This window comes from Onthophagus taurus, chromosome 6, assembly GCF_036711975.1.
Source record: "Onthophagus taurus isolate NC chromosome 6, IU_Otau_3.0, whole genome shotgun sequence".
Classification (NCBI taxonomy): domain Eukaryota; kingdom Metazoa; phylum Arthropoda; class Insecta; order Coleoptera; family Scarabaeidae; genus Onthophagus; species Onthophagus taurus.
In genome coordinates, this window is record NC_091971.1 from 14,377,587 (window position 1) to 14,401,341 (window position 23,755).

Genomic DNA, 23,755 nt, shown 5'->3' on the forward strand with positions numbered 1-23,755 from the left:
TATGTTGCACGTGTTTAGAGGTTATGTTAACTCTCTCTGTTAAAACATCGAAGTGAAATTAAAAAAATCAAGATGAGTACTTCGTTAAAAGAACAATTACGAAAATTAGCGGTGCCTCAATCGTCCGCGATAGTAAGAAGTAAAAAGCGGGCATCGATTCTGTTTACTCCCGAAGAAGCGGCAGAAAAATCAAGAGAAACCGTTTTTGAAATTGGTACTTATGGCTTAGAAGAGTTGATAAAAAGAAATTCAATCTTTGAAGAATTTAGAAATAACCTGTTCCATGAAACTTACAAAAATTTTGAAAGATCTGTTCATGATACATCAATGAATGAAAAATTGGATAAAAACATACAAAAATTTTTTTTGTATTTGTCTCCGTATTTCGTACTTAAAGACGCTTGTATGGCTTTGGAATGGTTAATATATAGATATAGTATACAAGAATATAATAGAAATGATTTTTTAATGATGATGTTGCCTTATCATGAGACAAACATGTTTATACGAGCTTTGCAAGTAATCCCAATTAAAAATGAAAACGATAATTTTGGATGGTTGAAAAAGCTACAAAAATCAAGGTTACCTTTATCAAAAAATATGCTGTATAATCACGCATCTTCAAACCCAGCATTTTTAAAATCAATTTCTACTTATTTATTAGCCGCTGTTAAGCTTCATAATGAACCAGAACGGCTAAATGTATTCTTCAATTTTTATTGCTTAACATTTTGCGGTGCCATTCAACATACACAAGTTATTGATGATCGTCATGTTACATCAATAATCCCCGCTTTATTAAAAGGATTAAAAAGTGACATATCCGATTTTTTAGCTGGATCAATTATAATCACATCTACATTAATATCAAAAACCGGGCTAACAGAAAAATTATTGAACAAATTCATCGAATCAATTTCTAATTTTAATGTTACAAATTTAAATGAATCTTGTGTTATGTTGTTGGTGAAGATTTATCAGACTCAAAGCGATTTTAAAGAGATTAGTTCAAATGCTGTTGAAAAATTGGCTAATCAAAAATGGATTTGTAAAGTTTTGGAAGATATTAACCAAAAATTTTTGATTGATGTATTTTTGAAGGTTCTTTTTAAAGGGATTTTGAATAATTTGGTTGATAATGGTGAGAATGTTGATGGTAAATGTGGATTTTTGGTTGAAATATTAAATGGTGTTGAATTAAAAGAAGATATTGTGATTTATTTAATTGGGTAAATTTAATACTATATTACTTTAATACAAAAACATAAGAATATAGGAATGATATTTCAGCAAAAATTAACCTTCCTCACAAAGTTACACAGCACTTTAAAGTTAGGGGAAAGAAATTGTTTTTATTTAATAAATCCACTATGGAGGAATTTAGAAGAATGAAATTTGGCAGACAACTGTTGCTAATAAAATGACACTTTTTATAATCCTAAAATGAACTAAACTTTTCATCAGAACTTTTTAATGCGTCTACATTTGTCTTTTTAAAAACTTGATTCAAATAGAGGGATTCAATACGCAACTTTTTTGTCTCTTGGCATTTTCTCCTAAAATTGTTAGTTTAATCACAAAAAAATAAAATAATCACAGGCTCAAGTGAATTAATTTAAAGATTGGTTATTATTAGTCAAAAAAATGAAGTTATTTCAAATTGATCTCAGCATTATTTTATTTTTTGTGATCAAACAAACAATTTATTAGTTGTAAAATGTCAAGAGATGAGAAAGTTGCAGATTTTTTCCCTTAACTTTAGAGGGCTAATTTGGAGGAGAAGGGGATTTGAACAAAAAGTTATATCAAAGACACCCCTTAATTTTCGCTGAAAAATCACCCCTTGCTACTTGATCAACTACTTTATCGCCCCTAAATCATTATCTTAACTAAACCACCCGCTAGATGGCGTTACCATATTATTAATAAATGTACAGGTTTTCCCACTTAAGCGACAAAGTACATGAAGGGCATTAAGGAGTCAAGATACGCAGTTCTTCCTTAGACAAAAGTTGTAGGAAATTTATCACACTATAAACGGAAAATATTTTTATACATACAGGTGTTCCATAACGACGTACTGAAATAAACAAATATTATGTTATTTTACATGGAATGACATAGTTTTTATTGCGTATTCTGATTCTACACACAAAACTAAGTTGACTTCGATAAGACATGTTGATACCTGAGATATTTTAATTAGAAGCTTTTTTTGCGACTGATCTTGCTAGAAAGTTAAAATTTGTGACAGTTGCTGCTGTCACAAATTTTAATCAGTCTATCTTATATAGGGTGTTCAAAAATGTAACTACTGTTTTACTACATTCAATTACAAAAAAGTCGAAAGTTTTAAATGGAACACCCCATATTTGATTAGCTTATCAGATAGAGAATTTAATTCTCTCCAAATCTTCAGTACATGTCCCTATACCTATCTGTTGCAGTTGTTGAGATAGAGCGAAATGAATCAAAATCATGCAAAGAATGGCAGATTTTATTTATTTTTTCTATTAGTAGGCCATGAAATATATGCATTTGACAGGTTTCCAGTGATGCCGCCATAATTGTTTGTAATTTCACAGGATTTTGGTTGACTAAACCCAATCCAACGTTTCTCTTAGTTTCACAAATTTATCTTTGCTCATTGATTTTGTAAAAAAATCTGCTGGTTTCTATTTGAATCTACTTTAATTATATTTATGATTCCTTCCATATAACATTCATTTACAAAATAATGAATGCACTTCAATATACTTTGAATTCTTAGTGAAATTTCCATATTTAGCAATACTCAAAGTTCCCGAATTATCGTCGTATATCTTAGGTGCCGCTTCTGATAAGGCTACATATTCGGCAAAGGTTGATGATTTAGTTGCACTACTCTGTTTTCTAGATTTCCAATGTACAACATTTCCAAACAATTTCATTACATAGCCTAACTAAGATTTTCTATCTAAATTGTCTTCTGCCCAATCTGCGTCTACATCGCAATCAAGAATTTCACAAGTATCTTTCCTATTGTTAGTTAACTTTATGTCTTTTGTCAAATATAAATACTTCAAAACTGTCAAGGCATATTTAAAATGAGTTTCATTATAACAATTTTGAAATCGACTTAAGTAATTAACGCTATAGCTTAAATTTGGTCTAGTCGCGGAACTTATATACAGAAGTACCCCTTTCAGATTTCTATACATAATATTATTAGATATCTCTTGTGCAGGTTCCTATTTTAAATTCACTTCCATTGGCGTTTTAAACAATTTTGAGCTTTTAATTTTGTATTTCTCAGCTAAAGATTTAATGTATTCTTCCTGACTAAGAGTCATTACATTTTTTGTGCAATCATAATCAATATTAATTCCAAGATAGTTTTTCACTTCACCCATATCGTTCTTTTTCTTATATTTACAACATATTAATAGATGTATATTGTTGTTAATGCGTAATGCTTCATGGATGGAGAAGTATGTGTTGCTGTGGTACTGGCAGGAGACTACGCCAACGCACTGAATATGCCACGTGAGATCTTGGCGAAACGTCTGCCCCTTTCCAAAGGGAACCAACAAGAAGAACGGATGAAATCACGGACCGACCACAGCAACACATGTATATTGTTGTATAAACAATAGTCACATTTATTCTCTTGTCTGAGTCATCCTCAAATTCTTTAGCTTGATTTAAATATATTTCTGAAAAAATCTTACCATTCAAGAAAGCGGTCTCTACGTCCATTTGATCTATAATTAATTTCTCCTGGCAGCAATATTATAACAATATTTTTAAAATTTGCATTTTAACTACTGGTGAATAAATATCATCCACAATTTCAGATTGTTGAAAACCTTTTACAACTAATTTCGCTTTATCAATGTTATTTGACTTTTTTGTATTAACCCATTTAACATCTAAACTTTTTTTATTCTCTGGCTTTTTGACAAATTTCCAAGTTTTATTTTTCTTTGAAAATTCCTTATTCATTGCTTGATTACTATTTATCGCCTCCTCAAAATTATTTGGATTTTCGACATTGCAAAAGTTCACATAAAGATAACTATCATCATATCTAGCCGGCATTTTCCTTTCTCTCTTTAATCTTCTCGAGTTTTGATACGTTCTTTGTTCTTGTTTAATTGTTTTATTTTCGAATTCAATTTCTGTACTTTCATCTTGTATTTCTGAATCACTAGAATTTGAATCACTATCAAATTAATTGTCAGTTCTTTTTGTATCTAAACCTATGCATTCTTCTCCACAACATCAACATGTCTAGCTACAATGATTCTGTTATTTACTAAAATTCTATACCCAACCTCAGTATAACCCAGCAAAATTCCCAAATCAGTTTAGGTATCTTTTTTATCCCGTTTAGACCTTTTTAACTGTTTTGGTCTTCGAACAAAAATTGTACTTTCATATAGACATAAATATTTAATGGTAGGCTTTCTTCCAAACATTATTTTGTAAGGCGAAAATTTTCGATCTATTTTTGCTTCTTCTAATAAACATCTAGGCATGTCCATAGTTGATCTGTTATATCTTTCTGCTATACTATTTATAGTAACACCTTTCTCTCTAATTAAATGTTTAATACTTGAATTTAAATATTCTTTTCCATAATCGCATCTTAGTATTTTAATAGGTTTGCCAATCAGATTTTCTATTTCATGTATATATTCTACAAAGCAATTATAAACTTTATGTTTTGATTTAATGGTATACACTTTAGCTATCATCAATAAATGTCAAAAAATATTTTTCACCATTAAGGCCCACTTTTACCATCCTCCTGATAAACTATCTAGAGGATAGTTGCCATGGTTACGGCGGTTTTAAGCGCTCTCATTGGCTAAGAACTGGATTTATCTATCGGATAAATTTATCAGGAGGTGGTAAAAGTGGGCCTAAATCCGATAGTCATATGAGGCCCATTCAAATCAGTGTGAACTAAAATTGCTTTAGCTTTACTTCTGTTATTATCAAAAGGTAAATTACGCATCTTATTTTCAATACAAGTTTTACATTTCATATACTCAGTTTCTAAATGTTCAGGTATTCCATCTAATAATTGGTTTTTACACAAAGTGGTTAAATCAGAAAAATTTACATGTTAATGTCCTTATTTTTAATCATACTTGGCATTTTATATAATCTACCCTCTTTCCTAGCAATACATTAATAAATGTATATAATTTAATAAATTTAATTTTTTTTAGATTAATTTATGAATTAAATACAAAGACAACCTCGAAGTCGATACAATCTTGGATGAAAAAATTAATTTTAAATGTCGAAACGAAATACCCCAACATTTTCGACAAAGAAATTAATAAACTCTTAAAAATCATCCCTGGTGAAGCGTTGTCGAAGGAACAAAAACGTTTTCAAAACGTTTTATCTTCAAGTGATAACAACGAAATTCTTCAACAACTTTATCATCCAGCGGCAAGCGTTCGTAAAGAAAGTATAAAAAATTTAATGGCGAATTCTTCTAATCTCAAAGAAAGAGAACAAACTTTCTTAAAAGACGCACTTTTGGATCGATTAAACGATGATAATCAAGACGTTGTGTTTGAAGCGTTAAAATGTTCAAAGAAATTTATTTCCGATTTAATAGACGACGAGGTATTGGTGAATATTTTAGTTAAAGTTTTATATAAATGCCAAGAAAATGGAGATGAATGGAAATCTGTTGCAAAATTATCTTTGCAAATACTTTGCGGAATCGGTAAAGAAGACGATATGAATGTTTTTATTGCTATTTTTTTGTACTTATTACCAGTTGATGATACCGAGATGATTTTGGCTAAATTAATTGTTGAAAGTGATTATTTTTGTAAGTCAAAAACGTTTTGTAACGCTCAGAAAGATTTGATTGGATGCCAAACATCCGAAACGTTTGTTTCGATCGTTTTGGGTTGCATCAAATCGTGTCAGATTAATATTTCCGAGCTTATTGTAGCTTTACAAAAAATTTCGTCCGAAAATAATAGTACTTTGCATAAATACGTAACAAGTTTGTTACTTTGTAGCGTATCACAAGATGATTACTCGCCAAACATAGCTTATTTAATCTTAAAAATAATAATGAGCTTTTTGAGCGGGGTAAAATTAAAATATCAAAGCAAATTTAAATCGGTTGCAAGCGGAATTATTTTAGCCCGCAAAAACAAATTTTCTTTACAAGGATTTTTATACTTTTTAGAAACTTTATGTGTTAAATGCGTTAAGGTCGATTTATGCTTATTCGATTTTGGGGCAAATTCGGATTCATCTAATTTTTTTATAACAATCTTTGGCGTGTTATTGCAAGGTTGTTGCACTATTATGAAACAAAAAATATCTAATATTTACGCGATTACACTCAAAAACATTTTAAACCTTTTTTGTTGCGATTTAAAATCAAAATTGGGCACGTTTTTAAACATTTCAATCGCCGATAATCCCGAAATTGATAACGGCTTAAAATTGAGGTGTTTGCGAACAATTAATTCGATGTTAGAATCGACAGAAGATGTTAAAATTGGAGATAATTTCTTAATTGGGGTTTTAATATGTTTCGGAAACGAAGAAAAAGAAATTCGGGAAGCTGCGTTTAATGTAATTGAGACTTTATTAAGATTTAGTTTAAATGGGGTACATTTAAGTTTAATTAAGGGGGTTAAGCGATATAAAGATGAGATATTGTCGGATTATAATCAAATCCCTGTTGTGATTAATACTATTACGGAAGGAAATGGAATTTTAAATCTTTTATTAAATGTAATGATTAAAAGTGACCAATTATACGTGAGAATCGGTTTAGGTAAATTGTTGATGCTTCATAGTGATTTAAATGTTTATAATAAAATCTCCCAGGTTTGTTTAGACATGATTAAAAGTGTTGATGATGATTATAAATTTAAATCATCTGAATCGCAATTCATTAAGAACGTTATAGAGAAATTAGATCAAAATGTTGCTTCAAAACTAACATTAGAAATGAACGTATTAAATTTAATTTCTTTATCGCTCGAAAAAGAAAATATAAAATTATTCTTAAACACCTCCGACGTTGTATTACCTTTCATTACTTTATCGATAATTGATCGCGAAACGTTCGAAAATTTCCCAAAAAATTTAAAATCGTTTATATTACAAAAATTAATCGCGATAAAAACGAAATCGCAAAATCCCGATGTTGTAGCATCGGCCAATAAAACGTTTAAACACATCGATTTAGATTCGAAATTAATCTTGGAGTATTTCATAAAAATGCGTGATGTTCAATCGCAAAAGATTTCGGCTCAAAAACGTAAAAGGAGAATAAGCATAATTCCAAGTGTTGATATATTAGATATGGTTGAGTGGAGACAAGGTTTGACCGTGTTAGAATCGATTCATGATAAGAAAAAGATTCAAAATCCTTCAATTTTATTACCCGTTTTATTTGAAATATTAAATAAGTGTCTCCAATTCGATGAACAATCAAACGTTGAGTACCCAAAGCAATTAATATTATCTTGCATTCTAAATAGTTGCAAACGCGCGGAAGATCTCCCAGAAAACGTTTTTAGCGTAGAAATAATCGTACAATGTATAAGAGCGTCTCAAAACCCCCAAACGCATCATGAAGCACTTTCAGTTTTAGCCCACACTGCTCATTTAATTCCCAACCAAGTTTTGCATCACATTATGGCTATTTTTACGTTTATGGGGTCGTCTGTGTTACGATATGATGACGCTTATAGTTTTCAAATCATTAATAAAATCGTTGATACGATTCTTCCAATTTTGGTTAAAAATGATTCGACGGAAAATATCGTTAAAGTTCTTCGCGTTTTTGTCGATGCCATTTTAGACGTGCCAGAACACCGTCGAATGCCATTATATAAAAACCTCCTCGAAAAAGTCGATGTTAACCAAAATTTGTACGTTTTCTTGTTGTTAATGTTCGAAGCCCACGTAATTCACGCAAATAGCGAAAAACAAAAAGCCAAAGAAACAACAAGAGGCGAATTAATCGTCCCGAAACGTTTAGATATCGCGGCAGATATAGCTAGGTTATTTACAACGGAAATTGTTATCTGTAGTTGCACAAAATTGTTGCAATACTTACAAAATTTGCCTGAAGAAAAGGAGGATTTACCCGAAAAGTTATTGATTGATATTAATCATTACTCACCAAAACAATTTAGACACTACAAATATATAACGGTAACTTTTATTTCATCTTTGTTATCATCGAAAGAATTTGTCCATAAAGTCGCTAACTTATCAGATGGAGCTTTATTAAATTTAGAACCGATTTATAAAAATATGATTATAAATATCTTAACTTATATTCAAAATGTGGCTAAAACCGTCGATAAAAATATCGATACCCCACAAAGCCAATATTGGAAAATTATGTTACATCATAATTATGATGTTTTAGATAGTATTAATGCGCTGTTAACACCTCAAATGTTTTTATTGGTAGTGCGAGGTCTCTCAACGCACAATTTATCAACAGTGAGAAGGAGAGCTTTAGAATTAATGAATGCTAAATTACAACACGATTCAAACTTTTTCAAAAACGCACCAGAAAATGAACTCCACGCCATAATCCCATGCTTAATTAACATCGTAAAACAAACCGAAGAAAATCTTCCAAGCGAAAACGAAGTAATCATTCAAACATCTTTATTATCACTAAAATTATTAGTAAAGTTATTAGCCCCCGAAAATCCCGAAAAATTCATCCCCGTTTTAGACTTTATTAGTATCCTCATTAAATCGGGAAATGCAAAAGGAAATATTTTAGCATCGACGGTTTTGTGTTTAGCAGAACTTTGTAATCAACTTCGCGCACATTCAATTTCAAATTTACCCAAATTTATGCCAGCTTTAATTAAATTGTTGAAATCTCACAAACACCAAGACGAACCCGATCTCTTATTATTAAGCACAACAACCGCGCTACAAAAAATAATCGAAAGCGTACCTTTATTTCTTAGTTCTTACTTAGAAAAGCTCCTTTTTGAGTTATCTTTAATTTCGGCTAAGTGGAATAAATCCGAAAAAATACAACCGTTCGTCACAAAATTAATTAACATTAAAATTAAAATCGGTACAACAATTCCAGCAAGGGTTTTAATCCCAATTATAGAAACAACATACAAAAAATTAATCAGTAAAAATTCGTACAAAGGAATATCTCCTTTAATGGAAGTTTTAAATCAAAAATTATCAAACATAGATAACATCGAAATCCAATCGAATTTAAATGATTTAACTTCATTTTTTATGAATGCCTTACAATTTCGTTCGGAACAATTAACACAATTAGAAGAAACGAATGAAATCGAGACTTATATAATAAAAACTTTCGTGACGCTTATTTTAAAACTTTCTGAAACGAGTTTTAGGCCGCTTTATTATAAAATTTACGATTGGGCGATTCGAAGTGATACAAAAACCGAAAGAATAATAACTTTTTATTCACTTTCAAGTGAAGTGGCTTCATGTTTAAAGGGACTTTTCGTGTTATTCGCTGGGCATTTCTTAAATAACGCAGCAACAATCTTAGATTCATGCAATTTATTGAAACAAACTGAAATTTATTTTGAAGACGAACAAAAATCTTTATTATTATTAGATTACGTTTTAAAAACTTTGTATGTTATATTTCTTCATGATTCGCGAAGATTTATCAATAAAGAGCGATTTGATGTTTTGATGCAACCGATTGTTGATCAACTTGAAAATAATCTCGGTGGTGAAAATCGCCTTGTTGATAGAGTTAAAGATTTGGTTATTCCGACTATTGTTCAATTTGCCGTTGCGACTGGCGATGACGCTTTGTGGAAACAACTTAATTATCAAGTTTTGTTAAAAATGCGTCATACGTCTGCGAAAATAAGACTTGGTTCGCTTAAATGCGTATTGGAGTTATCTAGAAAACTTGGAGAAGAATTTTTGCCTTTATTACCGGAAACTATTCCATTCCTTGCTGAGTTATTAGAAGATGAAGAAGAGGAAGTGGAAAAAACTTGTCAAAAAACAGTACAAGAAATGGAAAAGATTTTGGGAGAACCATTACAAAAATATTTTTAGGATTAAAACTAGTTTTTTTTAAATATTAAATAAAACTTTGTATTTTTTATCGTTTATTTTATTACCAAGAAATAATAAGTATAAAAGAAAGAAAAATCGTTACAATTCCTTTGTCATGAACATAGCATATTATAATTTATTAACTTAAATATAAAGGTCATTATTAATCAGGCCAATGATCCAGGTGAAGTCACTGAGAAAGTTTTCAATTCCTCTTCATTGCACACAGGGGAAGAGTTTTTCCTAAAAATCAAATCAATATTTAATTTTATTTAAAATTGGCTTATTTCTGTTCTCTAATCGAGTTTTATCTCTGTTACAATCAAAATTTTAGGTAAAAAAGACATTTTTAGTTAACTTCTAACTTACCTTTTCCTGTATTGGAAGATGATAAAAAGTATTATAGCGTTGATTGTAAACAACAAAGCAATTAATACAATTGGAGCAATTAATTCTATAAAAAAAATATTTTTAATGAAGGAAGGTTACGAAAATAGGAATTTTTACCTTGCATGTTGGATTGATGTGAAATTTTTCTAGAAGAATATTCCGGGATGTCAGTTATTAATCGTTTGTCTATAAATAAAAAATATTTTAATAATTTATTTACATATTTAAAAAAAATTAATTCGTATTATTTAAAAACCCCGCTTTTATTTTAATCACATGACCCCTCTTTATATATTTAATATGTAATCTAATTAATTTTAATTTATGAATTTTTTCTTAGAATTTTGCAGCTACATCTGGCGGAAAAATTTTGAACTAATACGTTATTTTAAAAATTTGAAATTTTATTTTGCTTAAGACATTTTTTATGCACAAACAGTATTGTTAAATACCCCGATATTTATTTTTAAGGGAAAATTCAATTAACTCATTAAATTTATAAAATTTAATTTAAATTGAGTTGACAGCAGTTTTACAAGCATTTCAGGAAGGCAGAGTCGATTATTGATACATCAAACTTATTTTTGTAATTCGCGACGGTAATGAAAGCTATAAAAGTACTCAAACGGGTGCTGTAATGAGACTCCTTACAGCATCCGATGCTGTAATGAGATTTTAGTAACATTTTATGAAACCAGTTCATGTTGGTGACATTGGGTCATTAATTTTTCTAGTTGTCAATGTGCCAATGTTTGTCTATGGATGTTTAAATACGTTCTTAGCATCGAATACAAGGTCCACAATGATGAGGACATTGAACTCTGAGCAATTTCTCTTATTTTGTGAGGTGTACATGAAACATGTTCATCAGGTGAGAATACATTTTGTGTTTTTTTCAACTTGAATTCGTGCATTTCAAACGTGTCTTCCGAAACTTGTTTTTTAATATACTATTATAACATCAACAAAAATGCTACAATGACGGTAAAATTGCATGAACTGTATACTGACTGGGCGTGGGGTAAGACAAGGTGATACAATGTTCCCCAAATTGTTCATCAGTGCATTTAAACAACTGGATTGGACCCAAAAAGACATAAACATTGATCATCAATGTTTATGCCTAAGTAATTTGCGCTACGCGGACAATATAATCCTTATTTGTGATAGCCTTGGAGAGATGAAACTGACTTACAGTAGGTGTGTGCATGAATCGAGCTAAATATCAACACGTGGAGAAATAAAATTTATGACAAATCTTGTTCTCAGCTCTAACATCAACATTAGGTATAATGAGATTGAGAGGGTTAACAGCTATGTTTATCTTGGCCATGAGGTTCGTGTATCGAGAGATAGTCAAACAAGCGAAAGGGTCACACTCAAACTTACAGACATATTCAAGAGCGATATATTTGAAAAGAACGGCTTTTAATTAATGCGTGCTTCCGGTTATGACATATCTACTGCCAGGAGGCTCAAAGTAACGCAAAGAAATATGGAGAAGTCGATGCTGGGTGTAACCTTGAGGGACCACATACGAAATGAAGACTTACGCAGAAGAACTGGCGAAAATGATGTAGCCAACATTGTGGCAAAGTTCAAGTAGAACTGAATATGCAGTGGATAAAACGGTTGCTTGAGTAAAGATCGCGAGCGGACAGACGAAGTAGAGAAACACGCTGGACGGACGACGTCAGAAGAATTACCAATAAATGGATTCAGACAACACAGAATAGAATCGAATGAAACAGAATAAGGGATGCCTATGTCCAACAATGGACGCAGAGGGTTGCTTATGATAATGATGATCAGATCGATTTAAAAACAGTACAAAGACCACTACAAAAATAAATAAGTTTAATTCAAAAATAAAAGTTCTTCTTTAATAAAAAGCAATAACAATGGTTGTTTATACAAGAACTCATACAAATAAAAAATTAAACGCTAAATAATATATTAAGTTTTAATCCTAATAACTTGATCATCGATATTTCACTTTTTTTTTCTGAAAAGCTTTGAAACCGGATACTGTGTAGATTTATCCAACACGAAGATGTGGACTAAAATATCTTAAAATAGACACTATCGCAACTGCTCAAGCTAGGAATATTCCAGCACTTGAACTCAACATATTGTTTATATTCAAACGGCACCATACAGTCCAGCATTGAATTAAACTTATTGAATCCAGCGATGGGAATAATAATCTAAATTGTGTATTATTTGCATTTTATCACCAGTTTAGTTGCATGTGGAAATAGCAAAAATCAATTGGTCCCAATAAACTGGCGTCAGTAATCATACCGCCAATAAAGTTGACCAAAAGCTAAGTTTCCACATGCATGGATTACTGGCGCCAGTTCATTTGCATGTGCAAATAGCAAAAAACCACATGTCCCCAATAAATTAATGCCAGTAATCATAGCGGCAATAAAGTTGACGCTACTTCTACTTTTTGGAGCCAGTAATAGCATTTATAAAGAAAACGTGTAACTATTAACGTGTTCGTCCAACTAAAATGAACAAATTCGCTAAGCAGTACTGTTTCTAGAAACGTACGAACAATGTCCTTGTTTGTGGAATCAGAAAATTCCACAATATAAAGACCGACTAGCACTAAATGAAGCTGTCAGAATGACAATTGAAATTCTGATGAAAACAGTTCCTAATTTTGACGAAACCTCGGCAAAAGCTTCGTAAATAGCATCAAGTACTTCACACGTTTTGGCAAATGATACATATATTGCAAGGATGTAAAAGAATCTCCAGAGGCTAAAAATCTTAAAGTTGTTTGCAGTTTTACGTGAGCTGAAATGACACCTCCCATATGCGTATGTTGTTTTTGTCAACAAAAACATGAAACTCTCTTCAGTCATTCTTAAATGATTAAAAAATGCTTCCTGATCTTCATGGCATAATTCTCTAATTAAAGTACTAGACGCACCTAGGTTATTTCTACGTGCAATCCACGATCTAACCCAGCAACTATGTTTTCGCTTTTTTTTTGTTAATAACGTGTGCAGTTCCAAGGAGCACATTTGGTCTACCACTTGACGCCATTTTTATTACTGTGCCAGTACACAATTATAACATTTATGTGGAAACAACTTCTAGCGCCAGCTAATTGGCTTCGTACTGGCGTCAGTAATCCATGCATGTGGAAACTTAGCTTAATGCACCTAGGTAAGTTCCACGATCGAACCCAGCAGCTTTGTTTTCTTTTTTTTTTGTTAATAACATGCGTAGTTCCAAGGAGCACATTTGCATTATTACATTGATGCCAGCACGTAATTACATCACTTGACGCCATTTTTATTATTATGCCAGTACACAATAATCACATTTATGTGGAAACAACTTCTGGCGCCACTAAACTAGCTTCTTACTGCCGCCAGTCCGGCATGTGTAAACTTAGCTTAAGAAATTCTGGGAAGATTTTATTGGTTTATGTGGATAAAACGACTTAAAAATCTAAATATTTTCTACATAAAATTGGGTTATGATGAATGAATTAACCTACTGTCGTTCGTTCTTTTACACATCCAAAGAGCTAAGCTTGTTTTATACGATGTCTTATAATCAATCATGGCAGATATTCGAAATTTGAGTAGTAATTTATTTTCTCTAGATATGTGAATAAGTCTTCTCTGGACATGGATGAACCGCAGACATTCCATGTTATTTATTATTCTTTCTGTTTAGCATTGAAAGTGACAAATTCGTTTTTAAATTCAAAGAAATAATTTCAAATCACATTGATATGTAACTGGCTTAACGTTTTTAGTTTTTTTTGTAGTTCTTGCGATTATGTGTTATTTATTTGAATGTCTAGATTATTACTTAGGAAGTGGTTTCCTTGCGGTAGATATCTTTATTTTGCTATATTTGGTGATATGCTATGTCATTACGCTTTTTATATAAAGGAATACCTAATAAATAGAATTTATTGTTGGTAAAGTTCTCAGAGTTAGTCAAATATTTCATCGTAGTTGCTAATGGTTGTTCATTTATTGCAACATTTATTACACTAGCGCTGTTACACACGTTTTTACTATACCCAAAATGGCCAAAATTATTCTGATCTATTAACATCCAAGAGAAAATCCAAACAAAAGCAATTTATGCTCTATTGTTATTGACTGCAAAACCGAAGATCTAATTATGCCCACATTTCAGATATATTTTCAACTTTCTGGGATGGATCTTTTATGGATTAACCATAAAAACTAAGCTATCACACCTTAATAATGTACTAACCAAGTGTAGTGTTTATCACTGTCCTAAGTTGTACTTATTTAATTTTTTCAGAATCGATGTTAATTTTTGGAATATATAGTAAATAAATTACTTCATTATAGCATATCTGTCACAAAAGTCGTTCGCCCAACATAAACACAACATGCAAATAGCTTACATATTTGTTTCACTGTAATTTTATTTGCATTTATAGAGAAATATTTAAAACGTTATTTAAGAATTTTTTTATTTAGAATTTCTCTTCATATTTTTCCATTGAACATATTTCAAACACTTAAGCCTCGGTACAGATAACACTATTACTGAACGCATTTCGAGAAATAATATTGGCATGAGCTAAACATCCTGAATAAACTGGAGAAATTCTTGCTTCTATTCTTGAGTTAACTTAATCTTGTGAACCAAGATATTTATGCAAAATTCGCTGTAATGTGGTTTGAGGGATTCCTAATTCCTGTAAATGGCTTAATTGACTGATTTAGCTTATTTTGAACTGAAGCACTTATAGCTGCGATATTTTTTGCGCTTTTTATCATCTTATTAGCGCAGCAACGTACAATAGTGAACACCTCCACTCAAATTTATCCACAACAGTACGCACAGCTTGTTTAGTAGGATAATTATTATAACCAAAAATTGGAGTAAGCACTCTTAAAACTACTTTTCTTATCAAACTCAGAATTGCGGTATTAATTTTTAACCATTTCCAAACGTTGCTCATTGTAATCTTCACCGTGATAAAAATATTAACCTACGTTTTGGCGTTGAGGTCATAAAAAACATTCAAGAGTTTTTGATGTTTGATATCATGCTGAATATCAAGCTGTGCGTGATAAATTTATATAAAACTGTCAGTCTTCTGACTCATGTAGAGTAAAGGTACGTGCTTTACGGTGTGGGTTGGGTTAGGTTGCGAATTATAAGTAAAAACAACATATGTGCCACCAGCTTTTCTATAATAAATGAAATTTAGGAGGAATTAATTCTCCTATATTTGAGTAACAATAGTACCTCGTTTTGAGTAACAGCCATTATTGACCTTTAACTATGGCCACCATGGATAATAGCAATGTTATCAAAATGGCAGGAAGATTTTTTCTGAACAAGCTTGGTCTTCAGTTTGTGGGAGAGTATCAAAGAAACAAAATGCCGAGTCCTAGACGTTAGAGGAAGCATTAGAAAACGTTTAGGAGAAAGTTCTCAGCTACTACTCAATAAGAGAAATTCAAACCAACAAGGGCTGTGTTTAGAGTGTTAAAGATAGAAAGCTATGTTGTATAAATCAAATTGACTTGTTGGCTGCTGGGTTAATATTACGCTCGTATTATGAAAAAGCTTTTAAGCTGAGGTGCATATTATACTATATTTTCTAAAATCACGCTTGACAGAAACATGTAAAGAGAAAGCTTTATCGATTAGAATAAGTTGGAGAAGTCATATCCAGCTAACCAGACTTCTCCCTACTAATATTTTAATAAAATATGATTTTAATGATCCATATGGAAGTATGTTATTGGTCACACGGCGACCAGTTGACTACCATGTAAGACACAAAGTGTTAATCTATTAAGTTCTTTTTCTTCCATCATAACCTATACTGTATGTATTTTGTTTCAATGTATTGCATAGCGAAAAAAAATTAATTACTCTAAAAATCGATTTAAAAATCTCGAATCCGTTGAGTAAAATTATCATGGCGTCATTTTATAGAAAAGGTTGATTTAATACAGAAGTAATTTGCTTTGGGCTTAAAGTTTCATTCACTTTATAATACATTCATTGTCAAATATTATTTTATTTAGTTTATAAATTAAAAAAAAAATAATAAGATTAAAGTATTTTAGTATTAATTTGAAACCTTGAAATTGCAAAGAAAATAATTTACACAAAGTTATTTTTTAATAAACGTCCCACACCATTGTTAGGTTTTTAACGATATAACGAGTTCAACTACCTTTTTATTAAATAATTGCATTCATTGAACCTATGGGCGATATATTTTTGTGTTTAATTTTGTTTTATGATCGCAAAATGCGTTTAATCTTGTTTATAGAAATTTATCTTATCCATTTTTATATCTCACTAATGATTCAAATAATTAAGTTAATGATACAAAACTATAACAAAAACAAACTAATAATCATCTAAGTTCATTACATATTATTTAAAATATTTCCCAAATGATTATAATTAAATATATAATCAAACTCAAGTTCTGTTTTAACTTACATTTTTTGTTTTGAACCAACCTACTGTTTTGACGTACAAACACTTACTGACCACATTATTATAGATAAGAACGACTTTTTATGGCGCATTTAAGGACGCTTCGATGTCGAACAAACTCTTTATACGCATAATAGCTACGTCACTATTCTATTTACGTTTGTGCATTATTTTCGCTTCTCAAGCACGTACTGTTTTCGTTAACGACTTCCTGTCGGATATTGAATGGCTTTAAAGCGTCAATTGGAAACGATTTGTACAAAAAAATTATAATTTAAATTAATAAAAAGATAATACTTACTATCACAAGATGGAAGCGGTAGTATAAAATCCCATTTGTAACCTATACACTTAATAACTTTAGTTTTTTGATTAGTATCACTAAAAGTAAAATCTGCACAACACCCAAAAATTGTAACACTTTCATTTTTAGACACCAAATATCCGTTATTTGGTATATTTAATGGTTTACATCCCACAGGGGCATAATGAAATAGCACTCCTCTTCGAGGTGTTAAAATTTCAGTTGAAGATAAAATTATTTCAATTGAATCTGAGACGGAAGTCATTTGTGTTAGAGATTGATTTTGATTGCAAGATGAGTAGATAGTTTGACCGGAGTCTTTTATCAATAATTGATCGTTGCAGTTTTCGGTGTTACCTAAAAAAATTAAATTGGATGGTTTTGTTAAAAATAAGGATTTAATTATTTTTTACCGAATAGAGATAAATCTAAAATAGTAACTTTAATCCTTTGGTAATGGGGAGCGGTAATCCTCCAGGTGCACCTTTCCTGTCCTAAATAGAATTTTGGGTAACCTGGGCTATGGACGTAAGCCTCAGATGAACCTGGATTATCGTTATCTGGCAGTGTTATATCTTGGTTGCAATATTTTTTTATTTCTGTATCTAAAAAAAAATTTTTTGATTTGGTGTTTTTAATTAGATTTTTTCATACCTGATATGCAAGCATATGTTACAGATAAATTTCCTGATCCCCATCGAGAAGCAATAGGGCTGTCTTGATTGACTATAAAGCTGCAATGACTAACACCTGAGCATCTAAAAAAACAAATTAAAATAGTTAAAAAAATATATATTTGGGGAGGTGTTGGATACATATGTCTATAGAATAGTGATGGAACGGATAGTGATTTTCCGGCCATTATGGTTATAATTTCTGGTGCATTTCTGAAGTGATACCCTATATTGCCACATTATTGCGATATTTCAATAAAAATGAAATTAATAAGAAAGCTGATAAGATATGTCAACTTATTTGGATCCTAGATGAAGCAACTGTAAAAAAAAAGGATACTTTAATTAATAAGTGGCGATATTTTCACAAGTATCCTTCAAGAAATTAGTTTTGTAGCGAATTTTGAAAATTATCGATGAAAATTGCAACATTGAAAATTTTATCAAAACTTCAAATATTGTTTTCTCGAAAACGAAAAGTTATTTTTCAAAACGTATTGGTTCATTGAAAAGAGAGCACTTTTATTAACATTTTGGGAAATTTTCATACTCATATTCCAAGAAATCGATTTTATACGAATTATTAAAATTTAATCGGTGAAAATTGCAAAATTCGAAAAAATTGTCGATTATTTCAAAAATTTATTTCTCAAGAACTAAAAGTGATTTTTCAAAACGGCTTTTTGCATTAAAAAGAGGATACTTTAATTAATAATTGGTGATGTTTCCACAAGGATCCTTAAAGAAATTAATTTTATAGCGAATTTTGTAATTTATCGATGAAAATTGCAACATCTAAAATTTGATAAAAACTTCAAATATTATTTTCTCAAAAACTAAAAGTTGTTTTTCAAAACGGGTTGGTTCATTGAAAAGAGGACACTTTTGTTGACACTTTGGGAAATTTTCATACTCATATTCCAAGAAATCGATTTTATACGAATTATTAAAATTTAATCGGCGAAAATTGCAAAATTCGACAAAATTGTCGATTATTTCAAAAATTTATTTCTCAAGAACTAAAAGTGATTTTTCAAAACGGCTTTTTGCATTAAAAAGAAGATACTTTAATTAATAATTGGTGATATCTCCACAAGGATCCTTCAAGAAATTAATTTTATAGCGAAGTTTGCAAGTTATCGATGAAAATTGCAACATCGAAAATTTTATCAAAACTTCAAATATAGCTTTCTCAAAAACGAGAAGTTATTTTTCAAAACGTGTTGGTTTATTGGAAAGAGGACACTCTTATTAACATTTTGGGAAATTTTCATACTCATATTCCAAGAAATCGATTTTATACGAATTATTAAAATTTAATCGGCGAAAATTGCAAAATTCGACAAAATTGTCGATTATTTCAAAAATTTATTTCTCAAGAACTAAAAGCGATTTTTCAAAACGGCTTGTTGCATTAAAAAGAGGATACTTTAATTAATAATTGGTGATATTTCCACAAGGATCCTTCAAGAAATTAATTTTATAGCGAATTTTGTAATTTATCGATGAAAATTGCAACATCGAAAATTTTATCAAAATTTCAAATATAGCTTTCTCAAAAACGAGAAGTTATTTTTCAAAACGTGTTGGTGTATTGGAAAGAGGACACTTTTATTAACATTTTGGGAAATTTTCTTACTCATATTCTAAGAGATCGATTTTATACGAATTATTAAAATTTAATCGGCTTAAATTGCAAAATTCGAAAAAATTTTCGATTATTTCAAAAATTTATTTCTCAAGAACTAAAAGCGATTTTTCAAAACGGCTTGTTGCATTAAAAAGAGGATACTTTAATTAATAATTGGTGATATTTCCACAAGGATCCTTCAAGAAATTAATTTTATGGCGAATTTTGAAAATTATCGATGAAAATTGCAACATCGAAAATTTTATCAAAAGGCAGGAACAAGCCTATCTATTACAAGATGATGCCATCAAACATTTATGGGTCATTCTCAGAAAGGGTGGAAAAAGGGTTTAGAAGAAAAAAATTCGTGTAATTACTTTTCTAGGTTATATATTTATAGAAGAAAACATATTAGTATAACAAAAGTTTTGTACTTTGAGAATATAATTAAATAATGAAAATAATGTTAAATTTAGAGGTAACGGTGTTGACAAATAATAATTTAATTTCAAATTTTGTTCCTAACATCTTAACTTATTGCGCAGTAAACTCCATGACATATCATCCTCCAATGATGATGAATCTGCATATACAACGCTATAATGTAGAGCTGTTCTATACTTCACAGATCCAAGTTATAGTTTGAGCAAAGCTGGCCGAGTTCACAACATAGACATGTCAGTTCGCTGAAAGTAAATTTATTGATCCAGGCTACTTTCATCGTACCATTAAACGTAGCAATATTTTCTGGGATCAATTCGTTGATAATAGGGATTAGTTTTTACAGAATTCAATACCATCAGGTGTTCCTTTTCCATGGCCACTTTCATTGTAATGCCATCGAATTGTCTTTGCTTGCAATTTTTTGTGCAGGTGTGTGATCTTTCTGTTCTTATATTGGGTGGATGGTCCATCCGATAAGAAATTAATATGTCTTACCCTGGGAACAATCATTTTAATATCTTCAAAAATATATCCTAAGTGCACGTATATGGCGATTTGATACTGTACTGTATGAGATATGGTCTGTTGAGTTATTGTGCGGATGCTTTTAATATACAACTAAAGTATGAAGAGATATCTGAAGCTTTGAAGAGCCAAAGTGTGCATATTGTACTTCTTCAGTATATTTACAGAAGTAATTTTTAGAAAATTGTACTGATTTGTTAATTCATTTCATGTATGTTATTAATTCCTTTTTATTGTAGTGCAGAACGGTCATTGTATATTTGTTGCATTTGCGTTCAAGGCATTTTTCATTTTTACATTATATTACCAGTTGAACAGCAAATTTTTTGGACCACTTGAGATGGGGTGTTTTCTTTGATAATGTTTAAGGTCCCTAGGTTATGCACCAAAAGATTCATGTTAGTGTGCCAAAATCTTTAAGAAATTGCAAACCATTCTCAAATCTATTTGTTAATTACCCCAAATATAAATAATATAATACTATTTTATTTCCGATTTAGAAATAGTTTTAGTTGTAACTTTACCAGAGGGACATCTGAATGTTTAATGAAGTGCAAACCAACTTTTAAAAACTTTTGAATTTTGTGTACATAAAATATTTGTTGAGTCTCACCACATAGCTTTTTGCTTGAATAAATGTAATTATCTCAGTTTATAAGATTTGATATTACAGGGACTTTTTTTAGCCCTTCTGAGAATTACCCTTATATCAAACAAGATTACCTAACTAGTTGGAAGCAGATGAAATCGAAGCTGAATGGGAAAACTTGAAAAAGATAATCCACAATGCCGCAAACGAAGTCTTAAGAAAAAGGAAAAAGTACGTGGTGTCTGTAAATGGTACACTAACATTGGTTTAGGTTTTAAAGTTCCTGAAACATTCGCTCCCAGCAAAAAAGTTATTCTATCTTTCGCAACTTTAAAACCTGGAGCAGCTCTTCACCAGAAATAAAAGTTCGTGCTGGCAACTTCTTCCAATAAAGACCTATCTCATCAACGTTGAAGATTATCTTTGGAGAATACTTGCCTTGTTCTACACAACCCTGAAATTCTTTAGGAAAAGCAGCCCCCGCCCCAAAATCTGCACTTGCTTCTTCACCACGACACACTACGACAGTTACTTCAGGATTTAAATCTTATGAACCAACCCTTGCTTGAAGATAAGCTTGAAATTGATGAAGATAACCACCAATCAAACATTTTAAATTATTGGATTTATCCATTCCTTTATTATTTTGTTTATGTTTTTACAAGATCAATTAATCAAAATCGACTTTTGTGATTTCAGTATTAATTCACTTTGAGTACACAAAGTTTAGAATTTCAAATGAATACGTGCATCTGGCACAAAGTGTATCAGTGACGTGATGCAAATTAGGATCGTAACTCGTTCCGACAGGTGAGTGGCGCACATCCAAATTGCATTATTAGTCTATAACCCAATTTGTAACTAAAAGCTTTTAGCGAAAATTTTCAATTTTCCCCTTATTCCCAAAAAATCCTCTCCAGAGACATATTGAGAATAATAATTGTGAATCGAACGCGTTGAATTCTCAACAATAGAAACGTGACAAATCAATATATTGAAGTTTCACCCTCTAGTATAATATCTTTTGTTAGAAATTTGCAATAAATTTTGCAGAGGGGGAAATTGCATAGGAAATAATTGAACCAAAAGAGAATTAATTAACTCGCAGCGTTAAAGGTGGTTCGATTTCGAGATTTTACGATCGAAATCGTTGATTACTTCCAGAGTTTTCGTTCTTTCTAATAATAAAGTCCGTTCCGCCTCGATCGGAACCAAGTTTCGATCAAACATCGTGTTTTCCATTGTAAACAATCCTTCTTCAAGACGGAAAGTGGCTTTTCTATTTTGACCGCAATCGATATTCCTTCGTTACAAGGACAATCCAATCTTATTTTACGACGACTAAAGATAAACCAAATTTAATTATAACAAACAACACGTTTCTTCAAGAATCGTTTTAAGTAGGCAGGTTTTTGTACTTGAGATAAAAATTTAAAAATAACTTTTTGATTAAAGCGGGTTTGTATTTACAAAAGGGCTTTCTCAAAGTTTAGGACAATACGTTCAAACTGAATTGTGACTAAAAACTGTTTTTTTTTGTAGTTTTTTAAATGGAATAATTACATCAAAATAAATAGTATGTAAGAAAATCAATATTGGAATATTGGCCATATGGGAGTTTTGAGATAAAGCTTAGTTCTTTCTCCCCCGCTTAATTTTGGCAGTTTTTGGGCACCCCATTCTCTCTAGTACATTTATACTTTTCGTCCCTTACCCTAGTCAACTTGATAAAGAAAATCATCCCCTGTTCGTGCACGTGGCTTAAAATGAATCCACCGAGATAATGCCCATATAATAGATTCGAATTCGTTAAATTCGGAGATTAAAGTTGGTACCCAACTTATTTATTGATGATTTTTTTTAACAAATAAGAATTTTTGTTTTAGTTAGAAGAGGAAGGTATCGAAAATGTTCTGGAAGACCGAAACCTTTCAAAACTTTATCGTCTTTATACTTAAATACACCCCTTAAGGTACTATTACTTCAGGTTCTATAGTTTCAAGATTACGGATTATGTAATTTAATATATAGAGTGTGTCAAAAGAAGTATTACAAACGAAAATAGTGTTAATTGAGTTGTAACATAAAATTATTATAAATTATATTGTATTATAAGTCTTATAAGTGCTTAATTAAGCAAAGTTTAACTGAAATATTCAGTTCTCTTTATCATTTGATTTGTGAGCATTTATAATTAAATTGTGGTTTCGACATTTATAGATCTCATCAATTCGTAGTCTCATTATTAATGGTATTGAATGTAGTTGAACGGAAATTGATCAATGTAGAGCTCCCTGTTATGGTTGGTCATAAAATAGTTTACGTAGAATGTTGGTAATCGAATTGGATTAAGGATGCCGTCCTGGATTTCACATCTTTACACATGGAATTTTCATAACTTATAAGCTAAAAAATGTAGACTTATGAAACTACATGTTTGATAAGTGGGAAACCTTTATAACCGGAATCTAAACGTCATCTCTGTTAATTATTAAAAATAAAAGTAAACTAGAAACTTCTGGAATATGGTAGGCATCTAACTATTTTAAGATACATACAAGAACAACCTAGAAGAAAGAGAGCATAAAAAAGAAGGAGAGAAGTAAAACGAGGACATTGAAGAACGGATAGAGTCT

The 23,755-nt window shown here is 30.8% G+C and overlaps 2 protein-coding genes across 2 annotated transcripts in view; one reads left to right on the plus strand and one right to left on the minus strand.

Annotated features, from left to right (window-relative positions):
* On the plus strand, positions 1-10,127 carry LOC111416537 (HEAT repeat containing 1 homolog l(2)k09022). The gene is made up of 2 exons (XM_023048591.2): positions 1-1,229; positions 5,220-10,127. Exons 1-2 carry the CDS (start codon positions 73-75, stop codon positions 10,078-10,080), a joined length of 6,018 nt encoding a protein of 2,005 aa, XP_022904359.2. The 5' UTR covers positions 1-72; the 3' UTR covers positions 10,081-10,127.
* The window catches only part of LOC111416538 (uncharacterized), a 19,096-nt gene continuing 5,457 nt past the window's right edge, over positions 10,117-23,755 (minus strand). The window contains exons 4-9 of the mRNA XM_023048592.2: positions 17,912-18,015; positions 17,671-17,862; positions 17,255-17,614; positions 10,588-10,656; positions 10,450-10,534; positions 10,117-10,323 (exon numbers count right to left, since the gene is read on the minus strand). Coding sequence (XP_022904360.2) covers positions 10,248-10,323; positions 10,450-10,534; positions 10,588-10,656; positions 17,255-17,614; positions 17,671-17,862; positions 17,912-18,015 — 886 coding nt within the window. The 3' untranslated portion in view covers positions 10,117-10,247. The remainder of the gene's footprint in view (positions 10,324-10,449; positions 10,535-10,587; positions 10,657-17,254; positions 17,615-17,670; positions 17,863-17,911; positions 18,016-23,755) is intronic.